Source organism: Carassius auratus, chromosome 41, assembly GCF_003368295.1.
Source record: "Carassius auratus strain Wakin chromosome 41, ASM336829v1, whole genome shotgun sequence".
NCBI lineage: Eukaryota > Metazoa > Chordata > Actinopteri > Cypriniformes > Cyprinidae > Carassius > Carassius auratus.
This window is the reverse complement of record NC_039283.1, coordinates 17,221,958-17,249,830: the sequence shown is the minus strand read 5'-3', so window position 1 is coordinate 17,249,830 and position 27,873 is coordinate 17,221,958. Positions and strand designations below refer to the sequence as shown.

General features: G+C 37.5%; 4 protein-coding genes and 1 pseudogene across 5 annotated transcripts; 4 read left to right on the top strand and 1 right to left on the bottom strand.

Moving 5' to 3' along the window:
- Positions 1–27,873, top strand: part of LOC113059105 (tripartite motif-containing protein 46-like) — a 433,352-nt pseudogene that overhangs the window by 122,573 nt on the left and 282,906 nt on the right.
- Positions 1,415–9,469, top strand: LOC113059081 (probable ATP-dependent RNA helicase ddx6). Its single transcript, XM_026227335.1, has 14 exons — positions 1,415–1,569; positions 2,248–3,176; positions 3,312–3,375; positions 3,480–3,584; positions 3,751–3,880; positions 5,337–5,483; positions 5,910–6,004; positions 6,107–6,229; positions 6,366–6,494; positions 6,707–6,823; positions 7,367–7,430; positions 7,516–7,617; positions 7,730–7,938; positions 8,040–9,469. The coding sequence occupies exons 2-13, from the start codon at positions 3,001–3,003 to the stop codon at positions 7,927–7,929; spliced, it is 1,452 nt and encodes a 483-aa protein (XP_026083120.1). The 5' UTR covers positions 1,415–1,569; positions 2,248–3,000; the 3' UTR covers positions 7,930–7,938; positions 8,040–9,469.
- Positions 10,396–15,383, top strand: LOC113059087 (mitochondrial import receptor subunit TOM40 homolog). Its single transcript, XM_026227345.1, has 10 exons — positions 10,396–10,484; positions 11,002–11,225; positions 11,311–11,378; positions 11,471–11,563; positions 12,097–12,198; positions 12,528–12,633; positions 12,874–12,996; positions 13,104–13,180; positions 13,285–13,387; positions 14,179–15,383. Exons 2-10 carry the CDS (start codon positions 11,003–11,005, stop codon positions 14,316–14,318), a joined length of 1,035 nt encoding a protein of 344 aa, XP_026083130.1. The 5' UTR covers positions 10,396–10,484; position 11,002; the 3' UTR covers positions 14,319–15,383.
- LOC113059094 (E3 SUMO-protein ligase NSE2-like) lies at positions 15,488–18,542 on the bottom strand. 2 transcript variants are annotated; one of them, XM_026227353.1, is made up of 7 exons: positions 18,435–18,542; positions 17,844–17,975; positions 17,628–17,740; positions 17,388–17,541; positions 17,189–17,283; positions 16,954–17,060; positions 15,488–15,824 (listed from the first exon to the last, which is right to left on the bottom strand). In XM_026227353.1, the coding sequence occupies exons 2-7, from the start codon at positions 17,956–17,958 to the stop codon at positions 15,713–15,715; spliced, it is 696 nt and encodes a 231-aa protein (XP_026083138.1). In that variant the 5' UTR covers positions 17,959–17,975; positions 18,435–18,542; the 3' UTR covers positions 15,488–15,712. The 2 variants fall into 2 exon arrangements, with proteins under 2 accessions (XP_026083138.1, XP_026083139.1); XM_026227354.1 differs by lacking the exon at positions 18,435–18,542 and adding an exon at positions 18,334–18,355.
- LOC113059092 (derlin-1-like) lies at positions 18,723–26,942 on the top strand. Its single transcript, XM_026227351.1, has 8 exons — positions 18,723–19,043; positions 23,430–23,541; positions 24,402–24,466; positions 24,739–24,765; positions 25,434–25,529; positions 25,615–25,667; positions 25,757–25,867; positions 26,110–26,942. The coding sequence occupies exons 1-8, from the start codon at positions 18,891–18,893 to the stop codon at positions 26,261–26,263; spliced, it is 771 nt and encodes a 256-aa protein (XP_026083136.1). The 5' UTR covers positions 18,723–18,890; the 3' UTR covers positions 26,264–26,942.

Sequence of the window (27,873 nt, the reverse complement as noted above, 5' to 3'; positions counted from 1 at the left end):
ATACTGTCATGGCGAGTCCCGGCTCAACAAAACAAAACCATAAACTGTATAAAAACATGGATGTAGTGTGACGTCTCCCATTGGTTTCTGAAGAGCGTTTTTGAAGCCAAAAGTGGGCGTAGGCTGCCATCGCCATCTTGACAGTGCGTTACCGAGAGTCACTCCCGGATAATCAAAATGGGCAAAAAGGCTAGATCGATGGTGGTGACAGCAGTGGCAATCCACCTGTCACTCAAGTGGCTGGGCCCTTAATCATGCAGAACTTTAATGCTTAATATAATTTAAATGGATGAGTTATAAAAAAAATCCATCACCCTCACAGTTGTCACGAAAGGCAAAATGAGCTATATAGACCAAAAGGCTGTAAAGGGTTTTTTTTTCTGCTCTAAAGTTGGGAATTTTAACATGGGGAGTCTATATGGGACTGACTCCCTTTTGTAGCCAGCCTCCAGCGGCCCGTCGATGAATTGCAGTTTTAGTCACTTCCGTGTTGGTTTCAAGGTTGCTGCTTGGAAAAATCTATAAAACCCATTACAAAGGAGGCATTTGTTGCATCCAGTGGCCACATAATTATTGATTATAATGATTTATACTGTCTTTTTATGCATTGCGTTGCATATAGTGCCGCGTAAACATAAAACCCATTATGTTGTGGATCAGAGAAACAACAAACAACAAGCACTACTCTACACTGCTATTAATATGATAAGTACTTCCAGGCTGTGAGTCAGACTGTCCTTGCAAAGTTGGTACTGCCCCACTTTATAGAAACAGCCTTTGTTTGTAGATGGTATTATAGGCTACTTCCGGGGATCAGGAAACTGTCCTCTGTAAAATGTGCTGCACACATCTGAAAATTTGGGTTCAACTGTTCTGGAACAGTGTTGTAATTGTGCAAATCTTCTCACTTCGTGACCTAGAAATGTGGGGGCGTGTTTAAAGGAGGTGTTTTAGGAAGGTGTGGTCGAGTCTTACCTTTTATAAAGAATATCTCTTTGGGTTTGAGACTCTGCCACTTTAGGGATCTTATCTATGAATGTACAGCTTGTAACACTCCAAAGAGAAAGAAAAATTTGAAATCACATCATAAGACCCCTTTAGTATAAAATATACATTGTATCGTTTAACTTTATCAAAACACAAACCATTTCAATAAATCTGTTGTGAATATATCTGTAATTTGTAGCCTATCGTTTTATAAATATTTTACGACAACTAAAAATTGCCATTATTGAAGAGCCTGTTTGCAACATTAATCTTGTGGTGTACGAGGAAAAAGAAAGAAAAAAATCTATGATTATTTTTTTTTTATGTTTTTGAAAGTCTACAGGGTCAGTACGGAGGTGGACTCTATAATGGTCTCGCCCACCAAAATTCGAACTCTGTCACCTGATTGGTCGATTTCGAGTCGTGCGTATGCCTCTTTGCGTCCTCTGAGATCGATTCAGCGCACGGCCATGTTAAATCTGTAGACGGAAGAGACAAAAGCCCCAACAACAAAGAATTTCTCAAGAAACGTTCGAAGAATTAATCAAAACCACGAAGAATCAAATCCTTCAGAATTCGAAGGTAAAAAACTCGGACATAATTATAATTGAATTAGACCGTTATCTTTCCCAACGTGCATAGCTGGCCTTTCTTTCGCTCTTGTTAGCATCTAGCTAAGCTAACCTGTCTTAACAATGTAACCGCAGGCAGGTTGAGTTAGCATGAGCTTTAATAATATGTTTTAAATCTAGTACACCGATATCTCATACGTCAGGAAACGCAGTTCACCGTGTCTCCAAAAAAAATGTGCTGCGTTGTGTCTTCTCATTTAATGTTGTGAACTGCATGCCTGAATTCATGTCTTGAATCAGAAAGAAGAAAACTTTTGTCGATAAACCACTTTTTGTGGTGCTCGTCGGCTAGTTCAGTTAGCTCGGCAAACATCTCCTGACGCACATGCTCACGTTTCGCTTCAGATCTTATCATTATCTTATCTTAAGGGAAACAGATTTGTTATTAATCCAAATTAGCATACGAATTTCAAGTGTTTGCACACTTTTTACAAGTGTTAGAGCTGTTAGCTAAACGTGATGGTCTTTGTAAGTGAAGTATTATTAATTCACAACGACACCGTGTAATTCTGTTCTATTTGATCTAATAAGTATTTAAAGACGAACTGTGAAGCCCTTTACTTGTTGACAGAAATATTTCATGTTTGATATGACGCTCATATTGTATTATATCTTTAATATTTGGCAGGTATTCCAGAGATTCTTCCACTGAAGTGTTCAGGAACTGTGACCGAGAGGAGAAGCCAGAGTGGAAATATTCATGGCCTGTTAACATTATGGACTCGTAATCCTGCATTGAATTTCGGTTTGAAATCCCTCCGTTTGGAGTTTTTCAGCAGGTTAAATAAGAGCAAGAGACACTGAGCAAAGTCTGAAATTCCTCATGACGAAGAGAATACAGGAATTTTAAGAGCACATTAAGAACCTTTTGCTGAGCCTTGTGCTTTTGAATGTAAATACTTTATACCTTTTTTTGGATACCAAAAGGAATACAGAGGGTACTACAGGATTTCTGAAATCCAGCTGTAAAAAAAGAAAAAGAAAAAAGAAAAGTGAATACTTTGTGCATTTTCAGGGAGAACGTCAAAAGTGACTTTTGAAAAGCATTAATAGATTTTTTTGCTAACATGCATTTTTGACAACCCTCGTGTAAGACTTGAATTTTACAAGTACCTGTTTGCTAGTTATTTTGTACATTGGCTATAGGCTTGTTATATATTTATTCATATAAATATAATTTTCTCCTATATTGGGAGAGCTTATTATAAACAATTGTTATACGCCAGGCACTCTTCTTTTTAAGAGGTCTGTACGTACTGGAAACTGTTTACACAAAAGCGCAGTGAGCGTAACAGTAAAACAGTTTAACGAATAGCTGAAAGGTAGCACAAAAAAAAGCAAAAATTATTTGTTTGAAACCGTTGAGGAAAACATCTTGACAATGGCTACAGCGAGAACAGAGATCCCTTCTTCAGTCATGCCAATGAGCAAACAGAATGGACAGTCCAAGCCCATGACCCTCCAGTCAGGATCGCTTACTTCCTCCACACAGTCAGGAAAAACACCTGTGATGCCCCAGAAAGGAAGCAGTATACACCAAAGCAGTGGCGGTATCAGGTAATCTTTATTGATTTAAAATAGTTTGAAGAGTCTGGTTCCTTTTGACATTAATTTCTTGCATTCATCATGTCAGTTAAGCTGTTTGTTGTGAATAAGCAACTGTATGAAGTCGAATTGGACTATTTCTTCTAGGTTTGGTGATGACTGGAAGAAGTGCCTGCAGCTTCCACCGAAAGACTTGCGAGTGAGAACCACAGTAAGTTTTGGAACTTGTTTTCTTATTAAAGGGTGATCATTGAATTAGCTGCTGGTCTCCTTATTCCCAGTTTTTTTTTTACTTTAAACATCCTCCTTTGACAGGATGTGACTGCAACCAAAGGAAACGAGTTTGAAGATTACTGCCTTAAGAGGGAACTGCTGATGGGCATCTTCGAAATGGGCTGGGAGAAGCCTTCCCCTATCCAGGTAGTTTAACCTGCATCACAGTATGATCCTGTTGCAAAGCTTACACATTGATCTAAACCAATGTGGTTGATTAGTTTTGTCTGCTTAGCTTATGACTTTTAGAATAGGTGTTGAGCGAACCTGTCTTGAGTTCTGTTTGACCCCCCCCCCCCCCCTGTCTCTGTAGGAAGAGAGTATTCCTATTGTGTTGTCAGGGAGGGACATTCTTGCCCGTGCTAAAAATGGCACAGGTAAAAGCGGAGCCTACCTCATCCCCCTCTTGGAAAGGATTGACCTGAAAAAGGACTATGTTCAAGGTTGGAATATAATATGAAAAGCAAATAAGTTATTTATAATGCATTGATTCTGCCACTTAGGCATTTTGTGCCCTTGCTTAACAAGGGATGCATTTGATTGATCAAAAATTACAGAATTTTTTTAAATTGTGAATAGGGTTGGGTATCAAATTGCCTCAATACTATTGAGGATTTGAAAAACCTTGTTGTTGTTCTGTACTAAACTTTGATAACTAAAGTGTAAATCTCATCAATGTCCGTGAGCCAATAAGCCCGCAGCACTAATATGGCATTATTTTAATGACAAATGTCAAGAGCGCATTATTGTAGCGTGAAAGCACGTTAATATAATGCATGAGTGCGAAACTCTCTGCTTACACGTGGATTTCTTTTGTTCTCACACAAAACCGGACACTTAACACGTGTTTCTCATCTAAATCAAAGTGTCCTGTGCACTCGCAAGTCTCTCTGTGCTCTTGCACTCGATATTAACGTCATAGGCTAGATGTGTTTGACTAGCACTGCACAGATCGATCAGTGTTTGACAATTGCGGTTTAATGTGTGTTTTGGCTATATAATGTTGCTGAAATATATTTGTAGCCTTTTACATCGAGCTGATTGCTACATCTGCTTAGCATTTTTCATGTAAACACCTTGTATTAATATGAAAATAAGCAGAATCTTATACAAATCGCATACAAATCATATACTATCTTAATCGTGTGTTCATTAGCTTAGTTTCATCTGTAAAATTAAATCCATAATGCTCAAATAAATCAGTGGAAAATGACTAGAAATTATGATTCTGTCTGAGCTGTGCGTTTTAAAACAAACATGCACTAGTGTAAACGTAGCCTTAAAAGATGTGGAAAGCGAAAACTATCTGAACTTTATTAAAACTATTTGCGTTGGTTAAATTTTTGTTCCTTTGTCCAGTGGCTCAAGAGAGGAGTATTCGAGTCTGTGAAAACGTCAACAAGATGAAAAAATAAAACCGAAGATTTGTTTTCAGGAACCGGTATCAAAGTCTACGTATCAGTATTAAAAATCCGATACCCAGCCCTAATTGTGGATTTGATTACAAATGTACTTTGTTCAAGTGATGGCAAAGCTAAATATTCGGCAGCCATTACTCTAGTCTGTAGCATCATATGATCCTTCAGAAATTTGCTTCTCAAATATTTCTTATTGCTGATATTGACAACAGTTGTGGAAAGTGATGCTTTTTCCACCTTTCGGTATTTTGATGAACACAGTTTAAAAAGAACAGCATTTTATTTAAATTAATACAGTTTTGTAACTATGTAAAAGCCTATAACGGTTACTTTTATTCAGCAAGGACAAATTCAATTGCGCAAAACTATTTATCAGTCCAAAAACAAAAAATTATTGGTGACCCCAAGCTTTTCAACATCTGTGTATATAAGTTGATTATTTTAATTGATACATTTTTTTTCCTCCACAACTTTATTTTAGCCATCGTGTTTGTACCTACTCGTGAGTTGGCTCTTCAGGTGAGCCAGATAAGTATCAACATGAGCAAGCACCTTGGTGGCGTCAAGGTCATGGCTACAACAGGTGGCACTAACCTGAGGGATGACATCATGCGTCTTGATGAGACTGGTAATTAGAGTCCTCTACTATCTTTGAGTTTACCGGGCTTGAAAAATCTAGTAGTGAATTCAGAACTCCGCATGGGTTATAAAACTTTACAGTAACACGCTGCCAAGTACATACAACAATATTAAAGCACAATAGTTTGCCTAAAGGCAGTGTTTCACAAATTTTTATTTTTTTATTTTTTGGGGGGATGTTACACCTACTGACTTTTTTTTCTGAAGTCTTGCCGGACCACAGTCATTTAAGCAGTTCTTAAATTATGCTTCATTGTTCCACAAATCCATACTTCATTATAGTGGGTTCAAGATCTAACATACAGGGCAAGTCATTCTGAGAGTGAACTTTATTTAAAAGAATTTAGAAGTTAAATATACTTGATAAATACAGTTCTCCCTCCCAATGTTTACCATTATATTCTTTTCTCTTCAGTACATGTTATAATAGCAACCCCAGGAAGGATCCTGGACTTGATAAAGAAAGGTGTGGCCAAGGTTGACAAAGCTCAGATGATTGTGATGGATGAGGTGAGAAAAATAATGCAAAGAAAAAAAGGTTGCTTTCCAGCTAAACATATTCTCTGAATGATTGCTAAGATTGAAGTTGGTGGTATCTGATTTTTTTTACAGGCTGATAAGTTGCTTTCTCAAGACTTTGTGGTGCTCATTGAGGACATAATTAGCTTCCTGCCCAAAAAACGGCAGATTCTGCTCTATTCTGCCACGTTCCCCGTCAGTGTGCAGAAGTTTATGGTGAGAGATGTACTTGTATTAACTCCTCTGTTTTTATAACCAGGCTAATCTTTCTAATGTCTTACTATATGCAAGATTATTTCTCATATTTAGATTTCTTGTTTAATCATGCTAAAGGCTCTCTCCTGTTGTGTAGAGCAAACACCTTCAGAAGCCGTATGAGATCAATCTGATGGATGAACTGACACTGAAAGGCATCACTCAGTACTATGCGTATGTGACAGAAAGACAGAAAGTGCACTGTCTCAACACACTGTTCTCCAGGGTAAGTGACCATTCCCTTTACGGACACGCTCTAAATTTGACTGGTGTTTTGCAAGTTCTCCATTTGTTGTATTCCAAAGCGTCTTTAGCATAATACAGTTGAGTAACTGTGTTGTCTTAAAGTCTTTAGGTACTCTATTTCCTCACCTTCTAGGAAAAACAAAATCATTGTCTTTCCTTCTATTTGTTTATTTTATATATTTTCTTTCCTAGCTTCAAATCAACCAGTCAATCATCTTCTGTAACTCCACCCAAAGGGTGGAACTCCTTGCCAAGAAGATCACACAACTTGGCTATTCCTGCTTTTACATCCATGCCAAGATGATGCAGGTCAGCTTCAAAATGCGTTAAACCTTGAGGAAATACACTTCTGTTCACTTTTTTTTTTTTATAAATTAATTTGGAGAGTGGGCATCAAGTTGTTCAAAAGTGACAGTAAATATCTTTTAAATGTTACAAAAGATTTCCATTTCAAATGTTGTTCTTTTGAAATTATGTAGAGAATCCTGAAGAAATGTCACTTGTTTTTACAAAATACTAAGCAGTGCAACTTTTTTTCAACATTCATATTAATAATAAATATTTATTGTGCACCAAATCAGCATATTACACTGAAGACTGGCTGCTAAAAATTCAGCTTTGCCATCACAGAAATTAATTATAATGAAAATAGACAATTTATTTTAAATTGTAATATTTCTCAATATATATATATTTTTTACTGTATTTTTAATAAATTCAGCCTGGTTTAGTATGAAATAGCTTCTTTCAAAGTCATACAGAGCCCACATTATGAACAGTACTAAATGTTCTTATGTTGTTCTTGTTGTATGCTGTGTCTTTGTTTTTCTAAATAATTTTATATTAACAAAGGAATACAGAAATCGCGTGTTCCATGACTTCAGAAACGGACTGTGTAGGAACCTGGTCTGCACAGGTACGGATAGCCACATTTGTAGATGTTGTCCGGATATTTCCCCGAGTATTTGCAAACATTTTTGATGGGATCTTTCCTGTCACAGATCTTTTCACAAGAGGAATTGACATCCAGGCTGTCAATGTAGTCATCAACTTTGACTTCCCAAAAAATGCAGAGACCTATCTGCACCGCATCGGTCGATCAGGTAATCAGCTCTGGATTTAACTGGTTATTTGTTGTATGGTTTTCTATTCATCATTTGTTAGTGTTGATTTTTGTGATTGTCTACATCGACAGTGTTTTCTCTATGTTCTCAGGTAGGTACGGTCACCTGGGTTTGGCCATTAACCTGATCACCTCAGAAGATCGCTTCAATCTAAAGGGCATTGAGGACCAGCTGATGACTGACATAAAGCCCATACCCAGCAGCATTGACAAGAGCCTGTATGTGGCGGATTTTCACACCATGAACCCTGATGAAGAGGAGGCTGCTCACAAAGCAGGCGATCTTAATTAACCCTTACCGGTAAGAAGGTCATGTCCTAAAAGACCTGAACTGAAGCACTTCAACTTGTTCTTTTGTACAGACATGACTTAATTGAGTTGGAATATCTCCCTTTCTTTCAGGAGAATAAAAGGACCTATGCTTGGCATTCTGCACAATTTCTACTGAAGACAGGCGCAAAGATGACTCATTTTGTTTGTTTGTTGTTTATTTTCTCACCAAATGCTTCAAGGGTCTGGAACTGCCATGGTAAAATGTGATCAGCTGCCACACATTTAGGGGCTAGTATAAAGTCGTTAGATTTGTTCTTGATGGACTCACTGAGGCAGCTTACCCCTTTTCCATTTAGAGCAAAATAAGCCACTTTTCTTTGGACCCAGAGCACTGGCGAAGACCATTCACCATCCATAACTGCTTTTCACCAGGATTTCTTTCCCCTTTATTTAACAGAACAATGAAATAGAAAAAGCTGGCAGAAAACGATGCCAAAAACAAATGCCCAAGCTTCACTAGAAATACATTGTCTATCCATTGCCTAATGTGGAAGGTTTTGCGCGTTATATAATGATTGGATTTTACTCTGAGCTTTACAGTTGATCAGGGAAAACCAAGGAGGCAGTTTAACACATTCACAATGGTCTTCTTTTGGTTGTTTGCAACCTTGCATGTGTGTGTATATATATCGTCTAGAGAGAAGCTTGTGCTTTTGTTCTAATACAAACAGACAGTATTTCAACTTTTTCTTTGGCTAACTTTTGACTTGCCACCATGACATCATTCCCCATAAAAAAAAATAAACATTCAGCCCCTTTTTAAAGTCATCGTCATACTCCCTTTGGCCATCTCTATTTCTCCAAGTGCCTTACTCTGTTATATACTTCCTCTAGGTAGGAGGGAGCACTGTAGGTGCGTGCTGCAAAAAGCTAAACTCCACTTTGGTCAGGATTGTTTGGTCAAGTTGTTACCTGCTAGATTTATACCTCAAACCCATTTATCGCTTGTTCTCTATTTGACCCACCAGTTTGTTGGTAGTAAACATTACCTAGCTCGGCATTGGCTAGGTGAGCAATAGGTTTGCTTGTCCAACAACCAGGTAACCCAGTTCAGATGTTTGGTGAGGCTGGAGTTTTTTTTTTTTTTTAAACTGGTGGTTAGTTCAATATACTCTTCTTCCCCCACCCCCCATTGAAACGTAAAGTCAGGTTTTGTTTCGATAAAACGTTGTAATGTGATTGATCTGATTCTGTCTTTCCCCTGGTGGTGTCTAATGCACAAAAAAAAACAGACAGAGTAATGTCTTTTACAACATATCAGCACAAATGCTGTGATGAAATGGCAGCTGTAATAAAGTTGGTAGCTCTTGAAATGTAAACTTTTGTGTCCCGTTGTATGTGTTGAATTGTGCTCTCTTTGCCATGTGTTAAGTAGAAGCTGTATGTTTTTCTGCAAGGATTCATGGAAGAATGGCCAAACCTTTTTGCTCCAAATGTTAATGCCAGCCTACCCTGTCCCTTCTCTTTTAAGCAAAATAAAGTCCAGCATATTCTCCAAATGTTTGTCTTCTCTTTCAAGTACTGGTGTTTTGTCAAAGAAATTAATATGATCACTCCAGTGACTTAATCAGTAAATGTAGCTTAAATGGCGAAATCATTTCTGCAATCATCTACAGTCTTTAATCTGCAATATTTAAAATTGGTTAAAAAAAAAAACTGATTAACTGAGCCTAGTTCAGCGAGTTTTTCACTCTAGCATTTTCCAAATTAACATTAAATGTTTAGAAACTTCAGAAAGCTACACAGCTAAGCCCACGCCATACAAAGTCTGAGCAAGACAAAGGGACAAGTTTCAGAGAAGTTACAACAGAATTGCCTCTTACAACACATTACTGTGGGGCTTTTTGGCCGAAATGGAAGAAACTCTCCAGACATCAATCTTTTAAGCTCTTTACCCTCTGCTTTAGCTTTTACATCCCAGTAGGACAAATAAGTCTTTCGTTTTAGAGAAATTAAAGTTTATGGTTAAAATATTTGAATGTAAAAATATTAAATATACTATTTCTCTCAATTTAGAATTAGCTGGGAAAAAAAAAAATATATATATATATATATATATATATATATATATATAAACAATCAAAAACATAAATAGAAAATCTACAATAGTATCTCAGTGATACTAAAATAATACTTATTCAAAAACAACGTTTTGTTTTTTAGGAAGAAACTGCTCTGTTAACGTCGCTGTCGTCTATTTTTTAATTGTAATGTTAAGGTAACACTATGAAAACATGCATGAATAAAGAATAAATGCAAAAGTACATGTCCAGATCATACCCTTGAAGACTAACTTGAGTGGAGAACAAGACATGAACCCTCGCCTTTCCTTCCCCGGTGACCTCACGATGACGCCATACTCAGTATCCAATTATCAGGAAGTTGTGGTGTATTTTATCCAATGATATCTTAATACAGCCGGAATGGGCGGGCCAAGACGTCGAGTATGTAGGTTGTCCCTTACATCCTACCGGTGCCGTACTTCAGCCGTTTAACTGGACTGCATTGCTAAACGTGAGTATAGCACGAGGCCTGCAAATGCTTACATAAACTGTATTCATTCATTTGCTATTAATTAATCCGCCGTATATGGATGGAAATTAATCTCCAGATAGTATATATTACAGCCTCTTTCTCGCGTCTCACTCACTCTTTATTTCACAACATAGCATGTTAGCTAGCTAGTTAGCTAGCATTAACCTTAGCTTACCTGCTATTTAGCTAATGAGGCGTGAAAGAAGCTCCACATGCCTAGAGCACTTCTGTTCTCTAGTGAGCCAGATAACGTTACTAGTTTCTAGATTCTAGGCTTTCAAGCCTAGAGAGTCACCGCTAAATTAACGTTATTTGTCAACTGTGTAAACCTGGCGAGATCTAAGGTTTTCATTTGGTTTTGACAGTTGGCAAGTTTTGGAACCAGAAATATGTTGTGTACTGCCAGTCTTTATCTGTAGTAACGTGACCTTTTGCCCTATTGTTGTTGTCAGTGGATGTTATTTCAATGTTATTGTACTGTTCTGTTTTTCTTAAGCATGGGCAGTGTGTTGGCTGCCAGCTCCCCAAACCCACCCCCAGCCTCAGGGGGTGGCAGTGCCCCAGGGGGTGCAGGTCTAGTGACTGTACCTCCAGGTTTCACCATGCCCCCAGTGTCTGCAGTCCCATCCTCCTCAGGCACACAAGGGCAGCCCGGGACAGATGCAGAGTCCTCTCTCCCCAACCCGGGTACATTTGAGGAGTGTCATCGCAAATGCAAAGGTTTGTCTTCGGCTCATTTTCTGTCAAACCTTCTGCAGTTGTATAATCTGTATTATATTGCTTAGTCTTTTTGTCTGCTTCTCAGAGGTCTTCCCTTTGCAGATGGAGGGGGTACGATTGGTTGTCAACAAGGGCTTGAGTAATCACTTCCAGGTCAGTTATCACGCAATTCTGTTTTTACCACTAAAAAGAAGTGAAAGATCAAAAGACAAAACTATATATCACATCTTCATGTGCTTCCTCAGGTTAGTCACACAATTACTCTAAGCACCTTGGGGGACTCGGGTTACAGATTCGGAGCTACGTACGTGGGCAGCAAGCAGACAGGACCTGCAGAGGTGAGCCTTTTTAATTGCTTTTTCCCGACTAGTGTTTTTTTCTCAGTTTGATATACAGAAAACAGAAGATATAAAAAAATATTTATTTAAAATATGAATAAAAACTGTAATAGTATCTCAATGATTGTATGAATTAAAAACTAACAAAAGAATAATTAATAAAAATAATAATTTTCAAAGTATTAATAAAAGTAATGGTATTTTAATGATAATAAAATAACAGAAAAAAATCTCAATTATAATTAAAATTATAATTTTTATTATAATATTCTCTTTGAAGCAATTCATTCACAAGACATTTAAAAAATTAATTACAGTGGTCCAATAATTATGTAATAAAAAAAACGGAAGTTTGAAGTCTGAAGTTAGTAAATCCTAATTCCTAATCCTAGTAAATCCTATGACACCCATATATTTATGTACAACGGCACCACTCTCACCATTTTTTCTGTCAACTAACTATACCAATATTGATTCAGAATGAAATGCTGAGATGCCTTTGTTTTTGTTTATTTTAAATCTGTCCCCCTCAGTCTTTTCCGGTCATGGTAGGTGACATGGACAACACGGGAAGTTTAAACGCACAGATCATCCATCAGCTTGCCAGCCGCATTCGCACTAAAGTGGCAATGCAGGTACGTATGACTTTACAGTCATGTTCACAAACTATGAAAGGGAATCAGCAGATCCTATGCATGACATAGTTTTTATGCGACACAGATATATTGTACAATTAATGTAAGCTGGACCAGTTTTGAGCTAAACTGGTTGGTCTCGTATTGTGAGCAAAATCATTTCAGAAAAAATATGGCAAGAAGTAAAAAACATTTTATGAGACTTAAGAAGTTTATCCCAATCAAATGATCTAATGTTTCTTACAATTGCAGCTTTGTCCAGAAATCTGCTGTTGTGTAAATGAGATGCGGTGCTGTTATTAATGGCCTGAATAAATGATGTCTTACAGACGCAGCAACACAAGTTTGTAAACTGGCAGTGTGATACAGAATACCGTGGTGATGACTTCACAGCTTCTGTTACTCTTGGCAACCCAGATGTTCTCGTTGGATCTGGTAACATACCTTGCAGTTGTTGTAGTCCATGACTGTCAAGTTCCAAAAATACTATACAATACGATTTCAATGTTGTTTATTTTTTTATTTTTTTTATGCAATATTTCCAATATACACTACCATTCAAAAGTTTGTGGCCGTAGGATTTTTTAATAGTTTGATGGGGAATAGACCGAAATGTGAATTATTGACTGATAATCTGTCTTTTGTAGAAGCTTACATTTACATTTGTTCTGTTAGGTATCCTTGTGGCGCACTACCTCCAGTCCTTGTCTCCCGCTTTGGTATTGGGTGGTGAACTGGTCTATCACAGGAGGCCAGGAGAAGAGGGCACCGTCACATCATTTGTGGGCAGATACACAGGTGGTCATTTATTTGCAGATCATTCTCTGTCACATTTATTTAAGGATTGGCAAAAATCAGAATTTGATTGAATGTGCTGATGGGCCCTGTATGTTTTTCATCTTCAGGTAGTAACTATGTCGCCACTTTGACTGTTGGAGGAGCTGGTGCACATGCGTCATATTACCACAAAGCCAATGACCAGGTACTTCATACAGTAAAGAGATGTGTTAAAGGACAGATTTCTTACTCAAGGTAACACTCTTTGTATGTTAAACTCACTATTATGTATTTAAACCCCTCCTACAGCTCCAGATTGGGGTCGAGTTTGAGGCCAGCACACGGATGCAGGACACAAGCGTGTCGTTTGGTTATCAGTTGGATGTACCTAAAGCAAATCTGCTTTTTAAAGGTATTGAAAACCCCTTCTTGAACTTCCTGAATTTACTTGCATACTTTTGTGTAGGGCTGCACGATTTGGGGAATCAAGCTGATTGTGATCTGTCTGATTAAAAATTACGATTTAAAATGTGACAAAATGGCTATAAGAGGGCTATCAATATGGCTATAAAATAATAATGATGTATTAGTTTGTATTAGTAGTATTTTTTATTTCTTAATAAGATATAAAAAACAAAAGAAATACTAATATTGCAATTAGGGCTGGACGATAAAATAACAATTATTATCGAGATGGAATTTTCCTCAGGTAAATTCAATAAATGTTCAATGTAATGTTTCCATTATTCCTGTTAAGTCCAAATAGCAGCGCAGATGTGCTTGCTTGCTGAAGTCTCAGTCGCACAACCACTAAATGGTGCTGTGAGAGCCAGTGTGTAGTCCTTGAATACACTTTGGGATTGAGAAGTGTATTATAGGTTTGGTTGACAAGATTTTTGGGGCATATTGTGGCTTCAAATTAATGTTAAAATGATCTAAACTCGGAGCAGATACAGAGATCTGCATGGAGCAGCATGCACTGTGACTGGAGCCACCTTGAGAAGCTCAAACTCCAGAGGATAAGGAGATGCTCCAGCGTAAGAACACAGTGCCATGCTTTGCCCTGAAAATGCTAGCACATACAAATATATTATTGATTTCATATTATTAGATTTTATTCTGATGAATTGTGCGGACCTACTTTCGTGCTTGTTTCTTTTTGGTTCTATTGCTAAGCTTCTCTCTCCTCTTCTTGTTCTTCAGGTTCTTTAGATAGCAACTGGGTGGTGGGAGCGACACTGGAAAAGAAGCTAGTTCCCCTTCCTCTATCGTTAGCTTTAGGCGCCTTCCTTAACCACCGCAAGAACAAGTTTCAGTGTGGCTTCGGCATCACCATTGGATAGAAGAGCCATGGCGATTTAAGAATCTCAGCAGATACAACCCTCCACCACGCTTGGACCGGTGCAAAGAGACATGGGGACATGGACCAACACTGAAACGGACTCAGAGACTCCCAGTATTAGCGTGTCGAACCTTCACAAGGACAGACAAGGACACCGAGCTCACAGGACTGTCCAGCAGAGCTCTCATCAATCGAAATGTTCAGTTACCTGATAAACAGACAGTCATATAAGGTTTGTTTTTAAAAGCACATCATGTGAAAGAAATGTGTCTGGTATGTGTAACATCACGTGTTTTGTAAGGACGTATACATCCATATTCACAGTATGAGTTGACATGCTTTTGCTTTTTTTTTTTTGAGACAATTTTTTTTTTTAATTCAACGGTTTTCTTAAGGGCCAAAGATTTGCGCCCTCTCCATTTTTTTGATTTATGAAAAAAAAAAACTTGTCTTGGTCTGTATAAATGTGGCCGGGTGGTGCGTTTTTCTTTTCTTTTTTTTACTTGTTAATGTAAAAATATAATGATTTAATATTCATTAATTCACTCGATGAAATGCTGTTTGTCAAAATTACGAAAATTCAATGCATGGGAAGCTCTGGAGTTAAAGAATGGGTTGTTTAAGTCGACGCCTGTGTCCCTTTGTCTCTCATAACTGATCACAAAGAACCGGTGAGAATTTTGATCATGAGGTCCTCTTCCTGTATTTGTCTGTTAGGGTCCTAGGGCCAAATTCGGATGCTGGTTTAATATTTACCGGGCATAACAAATCAAGACTGTCCTTTTTATGTGTCTGGACATAAAATGCGTCACTGAATTTTCCACATGGAAGAATTTCCAAAGTTTGTATTGTTTTAATTAGTTGTTGTACACAAGGTTTTTGGGGCAGTCAAAGCGTTGGTGCAGATACTGTAATAAACCTGTACAATTTAAGCTGGTTTTAATGGCCAGTGGAGTTTTTCATGTCTCGTGCTGATTTCATGTGTTTGTGGCCTGGCTTTCGGCCTGATTCTAATGGATGATTTTACAGTGCAATTATGTTGAATAAATATTTGGTTGTGAATTGAGTTTTGAAAAGAAGCAGGTTTTAAATTTCATTGCCGTACTCTGTTTGACTAAGGATTGAAGGTTAAAATGCCTAGTTCATCTGAGGTTTGACTGTGAGGCAATATGAGAACGAATATACAAAGGTTTATTTAAAAAAATGTCAGCATTGACAAGCACAGTGTCTTCATTTTTATATTACAAACATGAACTTTAAATGTGTTATATATTAACTATAACATGAGCCAAAGTTTACAACAAAACTCCAGTTGTACATTTCAACATTCAGGCAAAACCATTTTTCCATTAAAGACGGAACAACTATAACATCTGCAGGACTGATTTAGTCAAATTAGGTTTTTCCGCTCTGTCTCTTGTGGTTCTGAATCATTCTCTTCATAAGCAAATCCAGCTCGAGGTCTGACTGCTGAACATCTGTGTTTCCACAGCCAACCTTAGGACAGCTGTGAAGAAGGACAGAAAGGTTGCCATCAGTGGCTGTTATATTATTCTATACACTACGGTTCAAATGATGCTTTAAATTGATCAAAAGTGAAAGTAAAGAATTTTACCATGTTACAAAAAAATTATTTCAAATAAATGTTTAGAACTTTCAACACTTTTGGATGCTGAAAAAATGGTGCCTTCCACAATTATTTTAAGTGGCGATAACACTGGTATAACTTCAAGATTTAATAAATAACTTTTTTAGCAGCAAATCTGAATATAAGAATGTTTTCTGAAGGATCATGTGACACTGAAGGCATAATTAAAACAGAAAATAGTGGTAACATTATAATAAGTATACACTACTAGTACTTAAAAATCATTAAACTATAAGTTCATTAATTCATAGTTTATAAACAATAGTTAATACCGTACAGGGAAGTCGTGGCCTAATGGTTAGAGGGTTGGACTCCCAATCGAAGGGTTGTGAGTTCTAGTCTCGGGCCGGACGGAATTGTGGGTGGGGGGAGTGCATATACAGTTCTCTCTCCACCTTCAATACCACGACTTAGGTGCCCTTGAGCAAGGCATCGAACCCCCAACTGCTCCCCGGGCGCCGCAGCATAAATGGCTGCCCACTGCTCCGGGTGTGTGCTCACAGTTTGTGTGTGTGTGTGTGTGTGTGTTCACTGCTCTGTGTGTGTGCATTTCGGATGGGTTAAATGCAGAGCACAAATTCTGAGTATGGGTCACCATACTTGGCTGAATGTCACTTCACTTTCACTTTCACTTTCACTTTCATTAGTAGACTACAAATGGTGAGTTCTTCATTCATTAAATAAATAACACAATTATTATTGTTTACTTGGCTCATAGTAAAGGCATTGTTCATTGCTAATAAGGAGAGAATAGTTTTCACTTCAGATAAGGTCAAAGAAAAATGGGAAAATGTAATTTAATAATATCCAGTGTTTAAAATGTTTACAAATACTGTACATTAAAGACACACACTGGCATATGTGTTTTACAGGGACTCGTCATAGGTGCAATGGTTTTTATACTATAAATAGAGAACACATAAAAAATGCATAGTTACTGTATACTTATTTGGGACAACAAAGACAGAACTGAGGAGTGGCTACATACCGAAATTTCTTCTTATTTTTGTGCTTGGCCTTTATCATTTCAAGTACAGCCTCTTGGTCATAGTGATGACCGCATTTCTTGTTTTTCACTGGATTGACCATTTCAACCTGTCAGAACAAGGAACAGTAAAAAAAATAAAGTTTGAATGATATGACACTTGTGATTACACAACTAACAACACATAAAACACCACTACAATGCGCACATGATGATGTGAAATGATGCTGCTGTTTACCTGGGTGAGAGGGCAGGTGAAGTTTGTCTGGCTCTGTGTTACAGCAATGTCCTCATCAAATTCCTCCTCTTCATTCTCAGCAGCAGTTTGACCTGCTGCATATACATACGCATAAATATACATTTAGGAACAACATCACCTCACTTATAACATGCAGGCTTTGTGAATGCTGTGTTGTGAAAAGAGGGGAGTTCCTCACCTTGCATGGCATATTTCCTGACACTGTCTCTGAAGGCAACAACCTTGCTGTGTCTTTGCAGATCTGCATCTGTAACTCCAGCTGTAAGCTCGGTGAAACGCTCCTTTACAGCATTTCTCAGATGAAACATGGCGTCGGGAGGTTCACGTCTGACCTACAGAACATACGAGTGAAAGCCACGGTGACTCTTGACAAAGACTTTGTGTCAATGAAACACCGGTGACAGTCAATGAGACAAACCTGAGCAGTCTTCTCATCAACAGACTCCACAAAACAACTGATTTCTCTGTCCAGTCTGGAGCACTCCAGAATCATTTCCTCCAGCTTTTTCAGAGCTGGACTGTTATCCATACCTGAAACAGACAAAGGTAAAGTGCTATGTCCAAAAGAAAGCTGAATTTTCAGCAGCCATTACTTCAGTCTTCGAAGTCACATGATCTTTCAGAAATTATTCACCTTGTGCTTCAACTATTCCCAGTGCAACATCTGATACCATGTCCATACAAGCTCCGATATCGTCTTGACATGACTTCAGAGTGGACAAAGTGGACTGCACTGAACTTAGAGACATATCTGGAAGCTATAGGACTGATGGGGAGGGGAAAAAAAGCATAAATTCAATCCACAAACTCACGTACTGCTTACACATTGACTCGTTTGTCAAACGTGCTTTGAAAAGAACATTTAAAGGTATAGTCTACCAGATAAAATAATAATATTTTCATCCACGTGTTCTTCTGACTTTCTTTCTTCAATTGAACACAAGAAGATGAGACAAAATATAACAACCTCTATCACCATTTACTTTTATTATAAGGGAAAAGATATGTGAATCATATATACATAAATGACTGGTTAACGTTACTGAGAATTAAGAATTTGGAAGTGAATAATGAAGATAAATAATGACATTTTCAATGAAATCTCTTTAAAGAAATTGACTTACAATTTTTTATTTAACTGGTAGGCTATATAATTTTCTTAAAACATTCAAACTACTTATCTGCGATATTTTTGCAAATATAATCACATAAAATGATAAGAAACCTTCGCTTCACCAGAAGTAGCGCCACAAAGTAGCCGTTTCCGGTTTCAAAACGCCTCGAATGAGACGTCAACATAAAAGACTTCTAACGATTTCATAAAATTCTCACTACGTTACACATAACGGTGGTAAATTATGTGAATACGACCCATATAAATTATTTAAACAAAAAACTACATTTTTAAATATCTGCGTTTAGCTAATAAACATTTTGTTTCGAATTCGAAAAATAATTCATTTGCATGACTGTTAATTTGACAGTCAAATCTAACGGAAAATCGCAACGAGGACGCGCCTGTACGCGGCCACGTCATGTAAACCAAACTGGGAAGGAGTGCGTACACCAGGGTGACTGAACCAAAATAGAAGAAGATTGAAGTGTTCACAGACTAATTTTCCTAACCCGCATTGGCGGATAACCTACAGAGAATCTCCGGGCTTTCTAATCATATGGCAAGATGTCAGATATCGGGGACTGGTTTAAAAACATTCCTTTCATCACTCGTTACTGGTTTGCTGGCTCAATAGCAGTGCCGCTAATAGGAAAACTGGGATTAATCAGTCCTGTGTACCTTGTGTTATGGCCGGAGGCATTCTTTCATAAATTCCAGGTAGGTTTACATTAAATTCAAAAGAATTTAGACAGCAGCTGCGATGACAAGGCGTTGCTGTAGGCCTCGTAACGTTACCGGAGTAACGTTAAACCCGTGCCCACACATGGACCTCGTAACAGGAGAAGTGTGCTGCAGTGAACCGACACGGTCTGCTGATCAGTGTGTGAAGTCAGCAGTCTAGTTGTGCTCAAAATCTCATGCACATTATTGCCTAAATTACGTGGGTTGCGTTATAATATTTTGTTGTACTTTAGGAAGTCTGAATGTTAGGTATATAAAGGTTGTCGAAGTGAATTCAAACACTTATTACAATGTTTTATGATCATGAGGAATGAGAATGATAAGAGATGGCAAAGAGCGTAACACGTGCTATTTATGCATCGACAGTATACTAATTTATTTCGTATATTCGCACCCTCCATCTGTACGCCACCGTTAAAATGTTATACAGCTGGGATATTTTAGTATCGACAAGACAGGAAACACGATTTGAATCCAAATTAGCGCAGACACAGAAATTCGTCCCAGCCTGCTCTGTTCAACCAATGAGAGAAGAGTACGCGTCTGAGGCTACTTCCGGGACAACAGGTTTTATTGGGTTTCTAAATGTAATTATTATTTTCCTTCCACAAGCACTGCTTCTCACTGTGATGGCAAATATTTTAAACTTATTTGCTTTATCTTATTAGAAAACGTTTTGCGACGTATGGTATAATTAATGGTGTCTTGTTGTCCTCATTAAGGAGGGCGGCTTTTCTAATGCCCAATTCTGGCAGTCTGCCTCAACTGTAAGGTAAATATATTAAAATATGTAATTAAGCAAAGTAATTTATAATATATATATATATATATATATATATATATATATATATATATATATATATATATATATATATATATATATATATATATATATAAAATTCTCGGTATTTCAGTAATTTCCACCAGGTGGCGCAAAGCTATTTGTTTGTGTGCTACAAGTAAGTGTAAAACAACGAGAATTAATGTTTGTCAGAAACATTTGTATCCATTAACTCCATCCTTATTACTATTACACCAAATGATAAGCACATCTGGTTGGTTACGTAGCATGTGTTAATATCAAAGACCAATATAAATTATGGACACCCGAGATTTTCAGAACAGTTTTTGTGCTTCTTAAACCAGGGGTTGTCAAAGTGGGGTTTGGGACCCCCAGGGACTCTGTGGACAAGTTTGGAGATAATCGGTGTAAATTAATTAACAATATAAAAAAACATTTAAATAACCAAATAATTGAAATATTTATTAAATAAAATAAAAATATATAGTAAAATAACCTAAAAATGCAGCAGTACAATGAATAGGGGAAAATTATAATGTTATGTAAAACAAATACATAAATATTTTCCAAAAAATATTTTACACAGATTTATAATCTTATTTTTTTCACAGTATAAACTGGGTATTTATACATAAAGTATAGCTGTCTTTTAAACTTTAAAATGGGATTATTATATTTGGTGTGGCATGTAAAAGATTGAAACCCCCTCTCTGACTAATAGATATGTCTCTAAACTGTTTATAGTGGGAATTATGCACCACTTCTTAAGAAGTAAAGCCCCCTAGAAGTTATTTCAGTATGTATTTTGGAAACCCCCATTTCTTTGGATTAACTAGCTTGTTAATGGCATCATTATTGCTTTCAATCTCTTTCCTGTGCCAGTTTTCATGACATGAGTGATGTGCACAGAGTCATTTGACCTCTGCTAATGGCTAGGCTAATAGATTCATTTTGTTGCTGCAATTTTGCTTGTAACTTAAACATTAAGGGCATTTTTACATGGTGTTTCTGTGATTTATCCACTCCCTTTGAACAAGCTCTAAACTCAGCTCCTGTCTGCTCACTGTTAGCTAAGATTTTGTGACCTCTATCCTGCCAGACAGTACAGGTTACTTCTGTATTATGGCACAGATATAGGAAGTAAACACAGCTATGGAGTGAGGAAAGACATTGCACACAGGACGCTGCAGATACTGCTAAGCCAAGGGTTACATAAAGTGTTTCGTCACAGTGAACCAGTGCTCACATTGGGACTTGTGAAGGAACCATTTAGCTGTTGAGAAGCGGCCAAATAGACCTCTCCCTGTCCTTTCGCGGCATACCAGTCCTGCTGTGCTTTTTAACCCACTTTTCTCTGTGCTGCAGTCTACAGAGGTCACCTCTCCATACAAGTGAGCTGGCATGATTTATGCTGCAGTGCGTGAGGGGGCCACTGGACTGCCTGGCTACCGCAGAGCCAGTTCAGACGCCAACATCAAAGTGTTGCTGATCTGTGGATTCACAGCCCCCAGACTGAAAAAACCCTCCTAGCTCAGAGATACTGTGTGTGCTGAAGGGAGGAGAGAAAGCGCTAGTAGTGAGAGAGGGATACAGGGAAAGGGAGGAGAATGAGACAGCCGAGGACTTTAGAGAACGATAAGGTGTGCAGCATTTGCATGTTAAAAAAATTATTTTGTTGTTTACTGACCCAGTTTTTGTAGCATGAGAATTACTGAACAAATCTGGATAAAGGACCAGATGAGTGTCTGTTCCTCTCCGAGCGTGATGTCTGGTGTAATAACTGCAGTTGTGCTGTGGATAATGAGTCCAGAATGTGCAGGGAATCAAATCTGCAGTGCAAGCATGGTAGCCACTCCATTTTTCATCATTTTCAGCCAGTGCTGGTGACCGCATACAAATGGTGCTTGCTGGTTGTCTCTATTTTGACTTCAGTTTAAAGGGATAATACTTATCACTCATCCTCATGCCGTTCCAAACCTGTATGCCTTTCTTTCTTCTGCAGACCACAAAAGGAGATATTTTGAAGAATGTTTGTAACCAAACTAGAGCTGAAACAACGAATCGATTTAATCGATTAAAATCGATTATTAAAATAGTTGTCAACTAATTTAGTAATCGATTCGTCGCTAAATAAATTTTATTTGCCATAAGCGGCTCATTTCGTGCATATTTCAAATCTGCGGTGACCAAAGTGTGGCAGTAATGCGCCACCGGAGGTTTTACTCAGCCAGTACAGCAGGTGAAGTAGCGAATAGCTAATAGCTGGCCTCGTTTTATGTCACGTGCTTCCCGAACAGCGTCTCTGCATCATTCAGCGGGAAGTGGGAGTACTTTACTTTGAGTCTTTAAAATGAAGAGTAACCTGTAAACTCTGCACTACTGAACTGTTTAAGGGGCCGTTCACATATCGTGTCTTTTGCGTGCTCAAGTTCGTTATTTCCTATGTAGGCGCGCAGTATGCACTCTCATAATGGAAGCGACGCGGTCGCGACACGCACGCGGTGCGATGCGCCCGTTTTTCCAGGCGCGTCCACAGCGCATCCATTTATCCTTTGCTGAAATTTCCGGGTCTTCATGGAGAGGGCACGTCATGGTTGCTTAGCAAAGGCAGACGCCTCAGGGGCGCTTTGGAAAGAAGGAGAAAGCGGCGCGACTAGCGTTTTACACGCGTTTTTAGAAACGTTTGTTTTTAAATGTTTGAGTATATTTAATCATTTCTTTTCTAAGTATTCACTGCTCTTTTTCACACAGAAGGTTTTTTGTGTGTGTCCCAAATTTTTTTCTGGACAACCTTCTGATGGATTTTACTTTAAATTGTGAGTTCCATTCAGGTTTCATGCCATTGGCACTAAGGATTGTTTACAATTTCACAGCATAAGCTATAAAGCTTTTTCCCAGTAAATAATAAAATACAATGCACTGCAATTTTATTCTGTTTTATCCTTATACTTCGTGAAAATATGTTCTCAAAGATTCCTTAAGCTTTGTTTGGGATGTTAAACTACTTTAGGAGCTCTAAGGACTGCCATGGTGAAAACAATATTTGAAATCTCCTTGTGAATTTTGCTAGAGTATGGGTCAGTGTTTTGATTGCAGAAGAGTTCGACAAAGGATTACTAACATAATAAAACAACTCCATGTATATTTTTGATGAGGATATGACAATGCAAAATGGTTAAAATCTCTTAAAAGTCTATGCTGAATGATAAAGACCCTTTATTAATAATTTCATTGGGGAAAAAATGGAAAAAACTAAAATATAAGTACATAAACCGATTAATCGATTAATCGTAAAAATAATCGACAGATTAATCGATTATCAAAATAATCGTTAGTTGCAGCCCTAAACCAAACTTCTTCATTCATGTTCCATATAAGGAAGACATACAGGGTCAAAACAACATAAAGATGAGTAAATAAGGACAGAGCTTTAATATTTTGGGTGAACTATCCCTATAAGAGTATTTTGGTGCATCTCTTTCAGTAAGCCAGAATTGATGGGCATCTCCAACAGTAATCTGCGTCAAGTTACTAATCGTTTTTCTGTGTTCTCTCAACAGATATGGAGACCGATAACTGGGACGTTGTATTTCCCAGTTGGCCCAGGAACGGGTTTTCTATACCTGGTTAATTTGTATTTTCTCTACCAGTACTCCTCGAGGCTTGAAACAGGTAGCTTCTGTTTCCAAAAATGTATCAATCATCCTTTAATTAAAATAATGTCTGTTAGGACTTAAAAGTGCACTCATAATTTTGTGTTTAATTGGGCTACGATTCAACAGTCCTCTTAACTGCAGCTCTGTCACCTGCTGCTTTGAATGCTTAATGGATTTCGATTGGCTGTCGGTGTTTTTATCAGCTGGAAAATTTGTTTTCAAACTGTTGTGTGGACTTACTGTTCCTATATTTAACAACACAGAGGAACAATATTGTTGGAATGACTTTCAGAACAGTTTTTGTTCACTTTCAGAATGATAAAAAATATTGACATCCAGGCAGAATCCACCCGACTTTAAAGAGCTTGAACACATAAAGCTACATACGACTAGACAGTTTTATTGTCTGTTGGGGTGGACGGTAATTTAGATATTGTTATAGTTATCTTTATAGTTATAATTATTGGTATGAAATGGCTTTTATACTGACACCTAGTGGTCTGGAGGCAGCATCACAAGTTTTTACTTACGTACTGATGCCCATTGTAAAAATGCTATATTTATAACCACAATTAATTATATTCCATGAGTGAAAATGTACAATATTATAGGGAGGTTACTTATATAAAGAAAGAAGTGTTCGGCTAATCACAAACTCAAAAGCCCACTCCCTATGAGGTTACCCACTTCATATAAAATAAAAGTGTTTATTAGACTTATAACATGACTTTTCCTATCTCAATATGATGAACAGTTTTGTTTTTTGTTTTGTAAAAAAAAATACTGTTCTTCATGTGTGAAACTGTTTTTGATCAGGTAGTGAAATGATTGTTACTATGGGATGTGACATCTCATCATCTCTTCTCCCTGTCACAGGAGCTTTTGATGGAAGACCAGCAGACTACGTGTTCATGCTCCTTTTCAACTGGATTTGTATTGTTGTATCCTTTCTGTCCTGTACACATTATACTGTAATATTTTAATAGCGCAAACAAGTGATTAGTCAGTGTCATCAAATGACTTGCGTCTGTACAGCGCATACCCACATTAACAGTGAATGTGCTGAATTCAGCATTTTAGTGGATTGCATTAGATGCTTTAATATCCTCTGAAGATGTGGTCTTCATTCTATGCAGCGTCCACTCAGTGAGAAAAGGCTGTTCTAGGAGTCATGTTCATTTTACTCTATCTTTCCTTAACATTTATAATTCAGATAACTGGTCTAATGATGGACATGCAGGTTAGTCGGTTGCTTTTCTTCTTCTTTTAAAAAAAAATGTGAATTCTCAAATTTTTGTGTGATAGGCACTTAGGATATCTATTAGGAAGTCAAATAATAAAGCTGTCTTCATTCTTTAAAAAAAAGTGATTGTTTTTGAATTGCTTAGTGTGGTATTTTGTACATTTGTTCAGTTTTGCTGTCCAGTATTTTTCCTCTGCTGTGTGAAGGTTTAATAGCTTGGAATTTAAACGTTTATCCATTTTATTTGTTGATTAAAACAAGAATCACAAATGCTAACACTGTAGACTTAAATTTTAACACTAGTAGATAGAATTGAAAAAAAAATCCTCTTTCAAACATTAAATTGCCTCAGAAGCAAACTCAGCCACTCTTTTTGGTGTAACTCAATGTAAATGTTCTCAAAGTAGTTTTTTTCTTACTAACATCATTTGAAACTGGGCTACTTAATCAAAATGACAAACTTGTGTGATTTATTGGCATTTTTCTGCACTCGTGGAATTAATTAAGCTTTTTGATGTAACCTATTAGCTGTTTAAGGACCGTTGCATTACATTGAAAAGCATCTTTTATCTTTTTTTTTTTTTTTTAGGAAAATTGTATGTTATGTTACATTTTGATGTCCTCCTTCATTTGTTCACACACGTTGTCTTGTTTGTGTTTTGCAGCTCCTGATGATCCCCTTGATCATGTCTGTTCTGTACGTCTGGGCTCAGCTAAATCGTGACGTGATTGTATCTTTCTGGTTCGGCACCCGATTCAAGGTATTCAGTGCATCATTAAATTCAGTATGTTTTTATTTGATATACTGCTGTACACTAAAACCTGTTCATGTTCACACTAACACAGGCTTGCTATCTTCCTTGGGTCATTCTGGGATTCAACTATATCATCGGTGGCTCGTAAGAATCTTTTTGCCTCACACAGAGTTATTTCGAATGTCATCATCATTCCATGACATAATTGTGGTAATAACCATTTCTTTCTTCAGTATTGTCAACGAGCTGATTGGGAACTTAGTTGGCCACCTTTACTTCTTTCTGATGTTTAAATACCCCATGGACCTGGGCGGCAGGTCCTTCCTCTCCACTCCACAGTTCCTGTGAGTTTATTAGCTGCACATCTGGCCTCAACTTCCTGTTATTCTGCTGCAATACGCAAGCAGTGCTGATATGAATGAAGTGTCTGTTTATTAAATATTATGAATATATGAATTAATAGCTGAAAGTAACAAGTTAGGAGTTATTAAGAGTTTAATGCATTATTAAAGGCCTTAAAAATGATACTGTAATGCTTTATTGTTATATTTTTCCTATAATTTCTTCTTTTCCTATTTTTCCTCAGGTACCAGATGTTCCCAAATCGACGAGGTGGGGTGTCTGGATTTGGCGTTCCTCCAACCAGGAGACCTGTGCCCCAAGAGCAGCCAGGAGGCGGAGGTGGAGGTGGAGGTGGGCGCCATAACTGGGGTCAAGGCTTTCGGCTGGGGGATGACTGAAGCTTTTGACTCTTGCATCAGTGGATAAATACAGAAACTTCTAACATCAATGCTGCAGAATATGGATTTTATGTTTTGGGTTTGTGTTGCATTTCTTCTGACCCACAAGGAAAAGTGACGGGGCTCCTTCGCAGCGTTACGTATTTTCCTATTACTCTCTATGACATATCACACTGTTATTGAGTTTCACAGTGTGTATAGAATCTCTGCGAAAATATGTGCAGTGGCAGAGTTGACGTAATTGTAGAAAATTCAGGGGACTTTGATGGTGTTTCCCATATGACCGCATCTTTGTTTATTCATTTTACTTGCTTACAATCAAATGTAGCTGATTCATTTTGCCATGAATTGTTCAGGGTAGATTGTTTGTTAGCATGGCTGTTTAGGAATGGCCATGGACTTCAAATCTAAAAAAATTTTTTTTTTTTATCACCTCATTTGTTTAAATTAGGTTACATTTGTCATTTTTCTTAAGCATTATGCTTTACATTTGTGAATTAACTGAATTCCCAGTCTGAACATGCACATGAAAGTGCTGTGCATTTTTATACATGTATGAATATTTCCATCTGTTTGTTTTATAGGTTTAGATTCCTTGATTAAAGTTTATCAATCAAACCGTTTACAGTAAAACTGCCATGAATTTCTCGCACATTACTGATGATTAAACTGTTCATATTTATCTTGTGGTACATATTCATGCTCTCTAAAAATGTTCTGACAGCTAACGGGAACAGATAGTTTTATAATCATTTGTACGCTAGAAGTTATATTTATCCCTTTATGCTATCGTTTTTTGATTTATTATGCCCTAAATGACACATTGATTTGATATTATGTCCCTCAACACATTGCTTGGAGAAAGGTGCTTCACAAAATGTGCATATGGTGTAGAATAGTAATATGGTCACAAAGTTATACATAATGACCTCTTGCCAAAATCCCAATCTTTAATGAAATGTTCAGATTATATTTCTAGTGCTTCATTATTGCAATTTCATTGAGTGCTTTTTCAGTTACAGATGCTACAAATAAACTGTAAACAGGAACTGTGCTCACCTAACTTGAGAGCATTGATTTCACAGTGTCTTGAGGGACACACACCAGATTCAGGCGCCTTGGTTACATTTAAATTTTACAGCAACTTCCTATAAGAAAATTAGCAGCTCCTAATGAAACTCAGCTCTGTTTTCTGAAATTCTACTTTGGCGATGATTACTGTTGTGTAAACAAGACTCACAACAGGCTTTCAATCAGTTGTGTTTTATTGAATTACAGCAGACTGGTTCTTATAAAGAGCAAGCAGGATTCTTGGTTAACAGTACAGTATTCCTGATACATGTCCGAACATGACACTAAAGCAGCTGCGGGAAAAAGAAATACACTTAAGCGAGCTGAAAGCAGTTCATAGCGGAGTAGTGGAAAAATGGAACTACCTGTTGGATACCAGGAAATTCCAACATGATATGGATAAATTTGCAGTTACTGTAATATTGCCAGAAATTAGTCTATAACTACAAATAAACATGTGCTGTGCATCTCCATATTGTATTGATTTCAATTTGGATTATGTCCGTCATGTGGGCTCTCTACTCTTGGCAATAAGGTAC

Bases quoted from the DNA above. Each gene is read 5' to 3' on its own strand.
- LOC113059081 (XM_026227335.1), top strand. From the start codon at position 3,001: ATGGCTACAGCGAGAACAGAGATCCCTTCTTCAGTCATGCCAATGAGC. The intron at 3,177-3,311 runs GTAATCTTTATT...TATTTCTTCTAG, and splicing joins CAAAGCAGTGGCGGTATCAG to GTTTGGTGATGACTGGAAGA. The intron at 3,881-5,336 runs GTTGGAATATAA...ACTTTATTTTAG, and splicing joins GAAAAAGGACTATGTTCAAG to CCATCGTGTTTGTACCTACT.
- LOC113059087 (XM_026227345.1), top strand. From the start codon at position 11,003: ATGGGCAGTGTGTTGGCTGCCAGCTCCCCAAACCCACCCCCAGCCTCA. The intron at 11,226-11,310 runs GTTTGTCTTCGG...TCTGCTTCTCAG, and splicing joins GTGTCATCGCAAATGCAAAG to AGGTCTTCCCTTTGCAGATG. The intron at 13,388-14,178 runs GTATTGAAAACC...CTTGTTCTTCAG, and splicing joins AGCAAATCTGCTTTTTAAAG to GTTCTTTAGATAGCAACTGG.
- LOC113059094 (XM_026227353.1), bottom strand. From the start codon at position 17,958: ATGTCTCTAAGTTCAGTGCAGTCCACTTTGTCCACTCTGAAGTCATGT. The intron at 17,741-17,843 runs GTGAATAATTTC...TGTCTGTTTCAG, and splicing joins GGGAATAGTTGAAGCACAAG to GTATGGATAACAGTCCAGCT. The intron at 17,284-17,387 runs GTGAGGAACTCC...ATGTATATGCAG, and splicing joins CAGGAAATATGCCATGCAAG to CAGGTCAAACTGCTGCTGAG.
- LOC113059092 (XM_026227351.1), top strand. From the start codon at position 18,891: ATGTCAGATATCGGGGACTGGTTTAAAAACATTCCTTTCATCACTCGT. The intron at 24,467-24,738 runs GTATCCTTTCTG...TTTATAATTCAG, and splicing joins TCAACTGGATTTGTATTGTT to ATAACTGGTCTAATGATGGA. The intron at 24,766-25,433 runs GTTAGTCGGTTG...TGTGTTTTGCAG, and splicing joins GTCTAATGATGGACATGCAG to CTCCTGATGATCCCCTTGAT.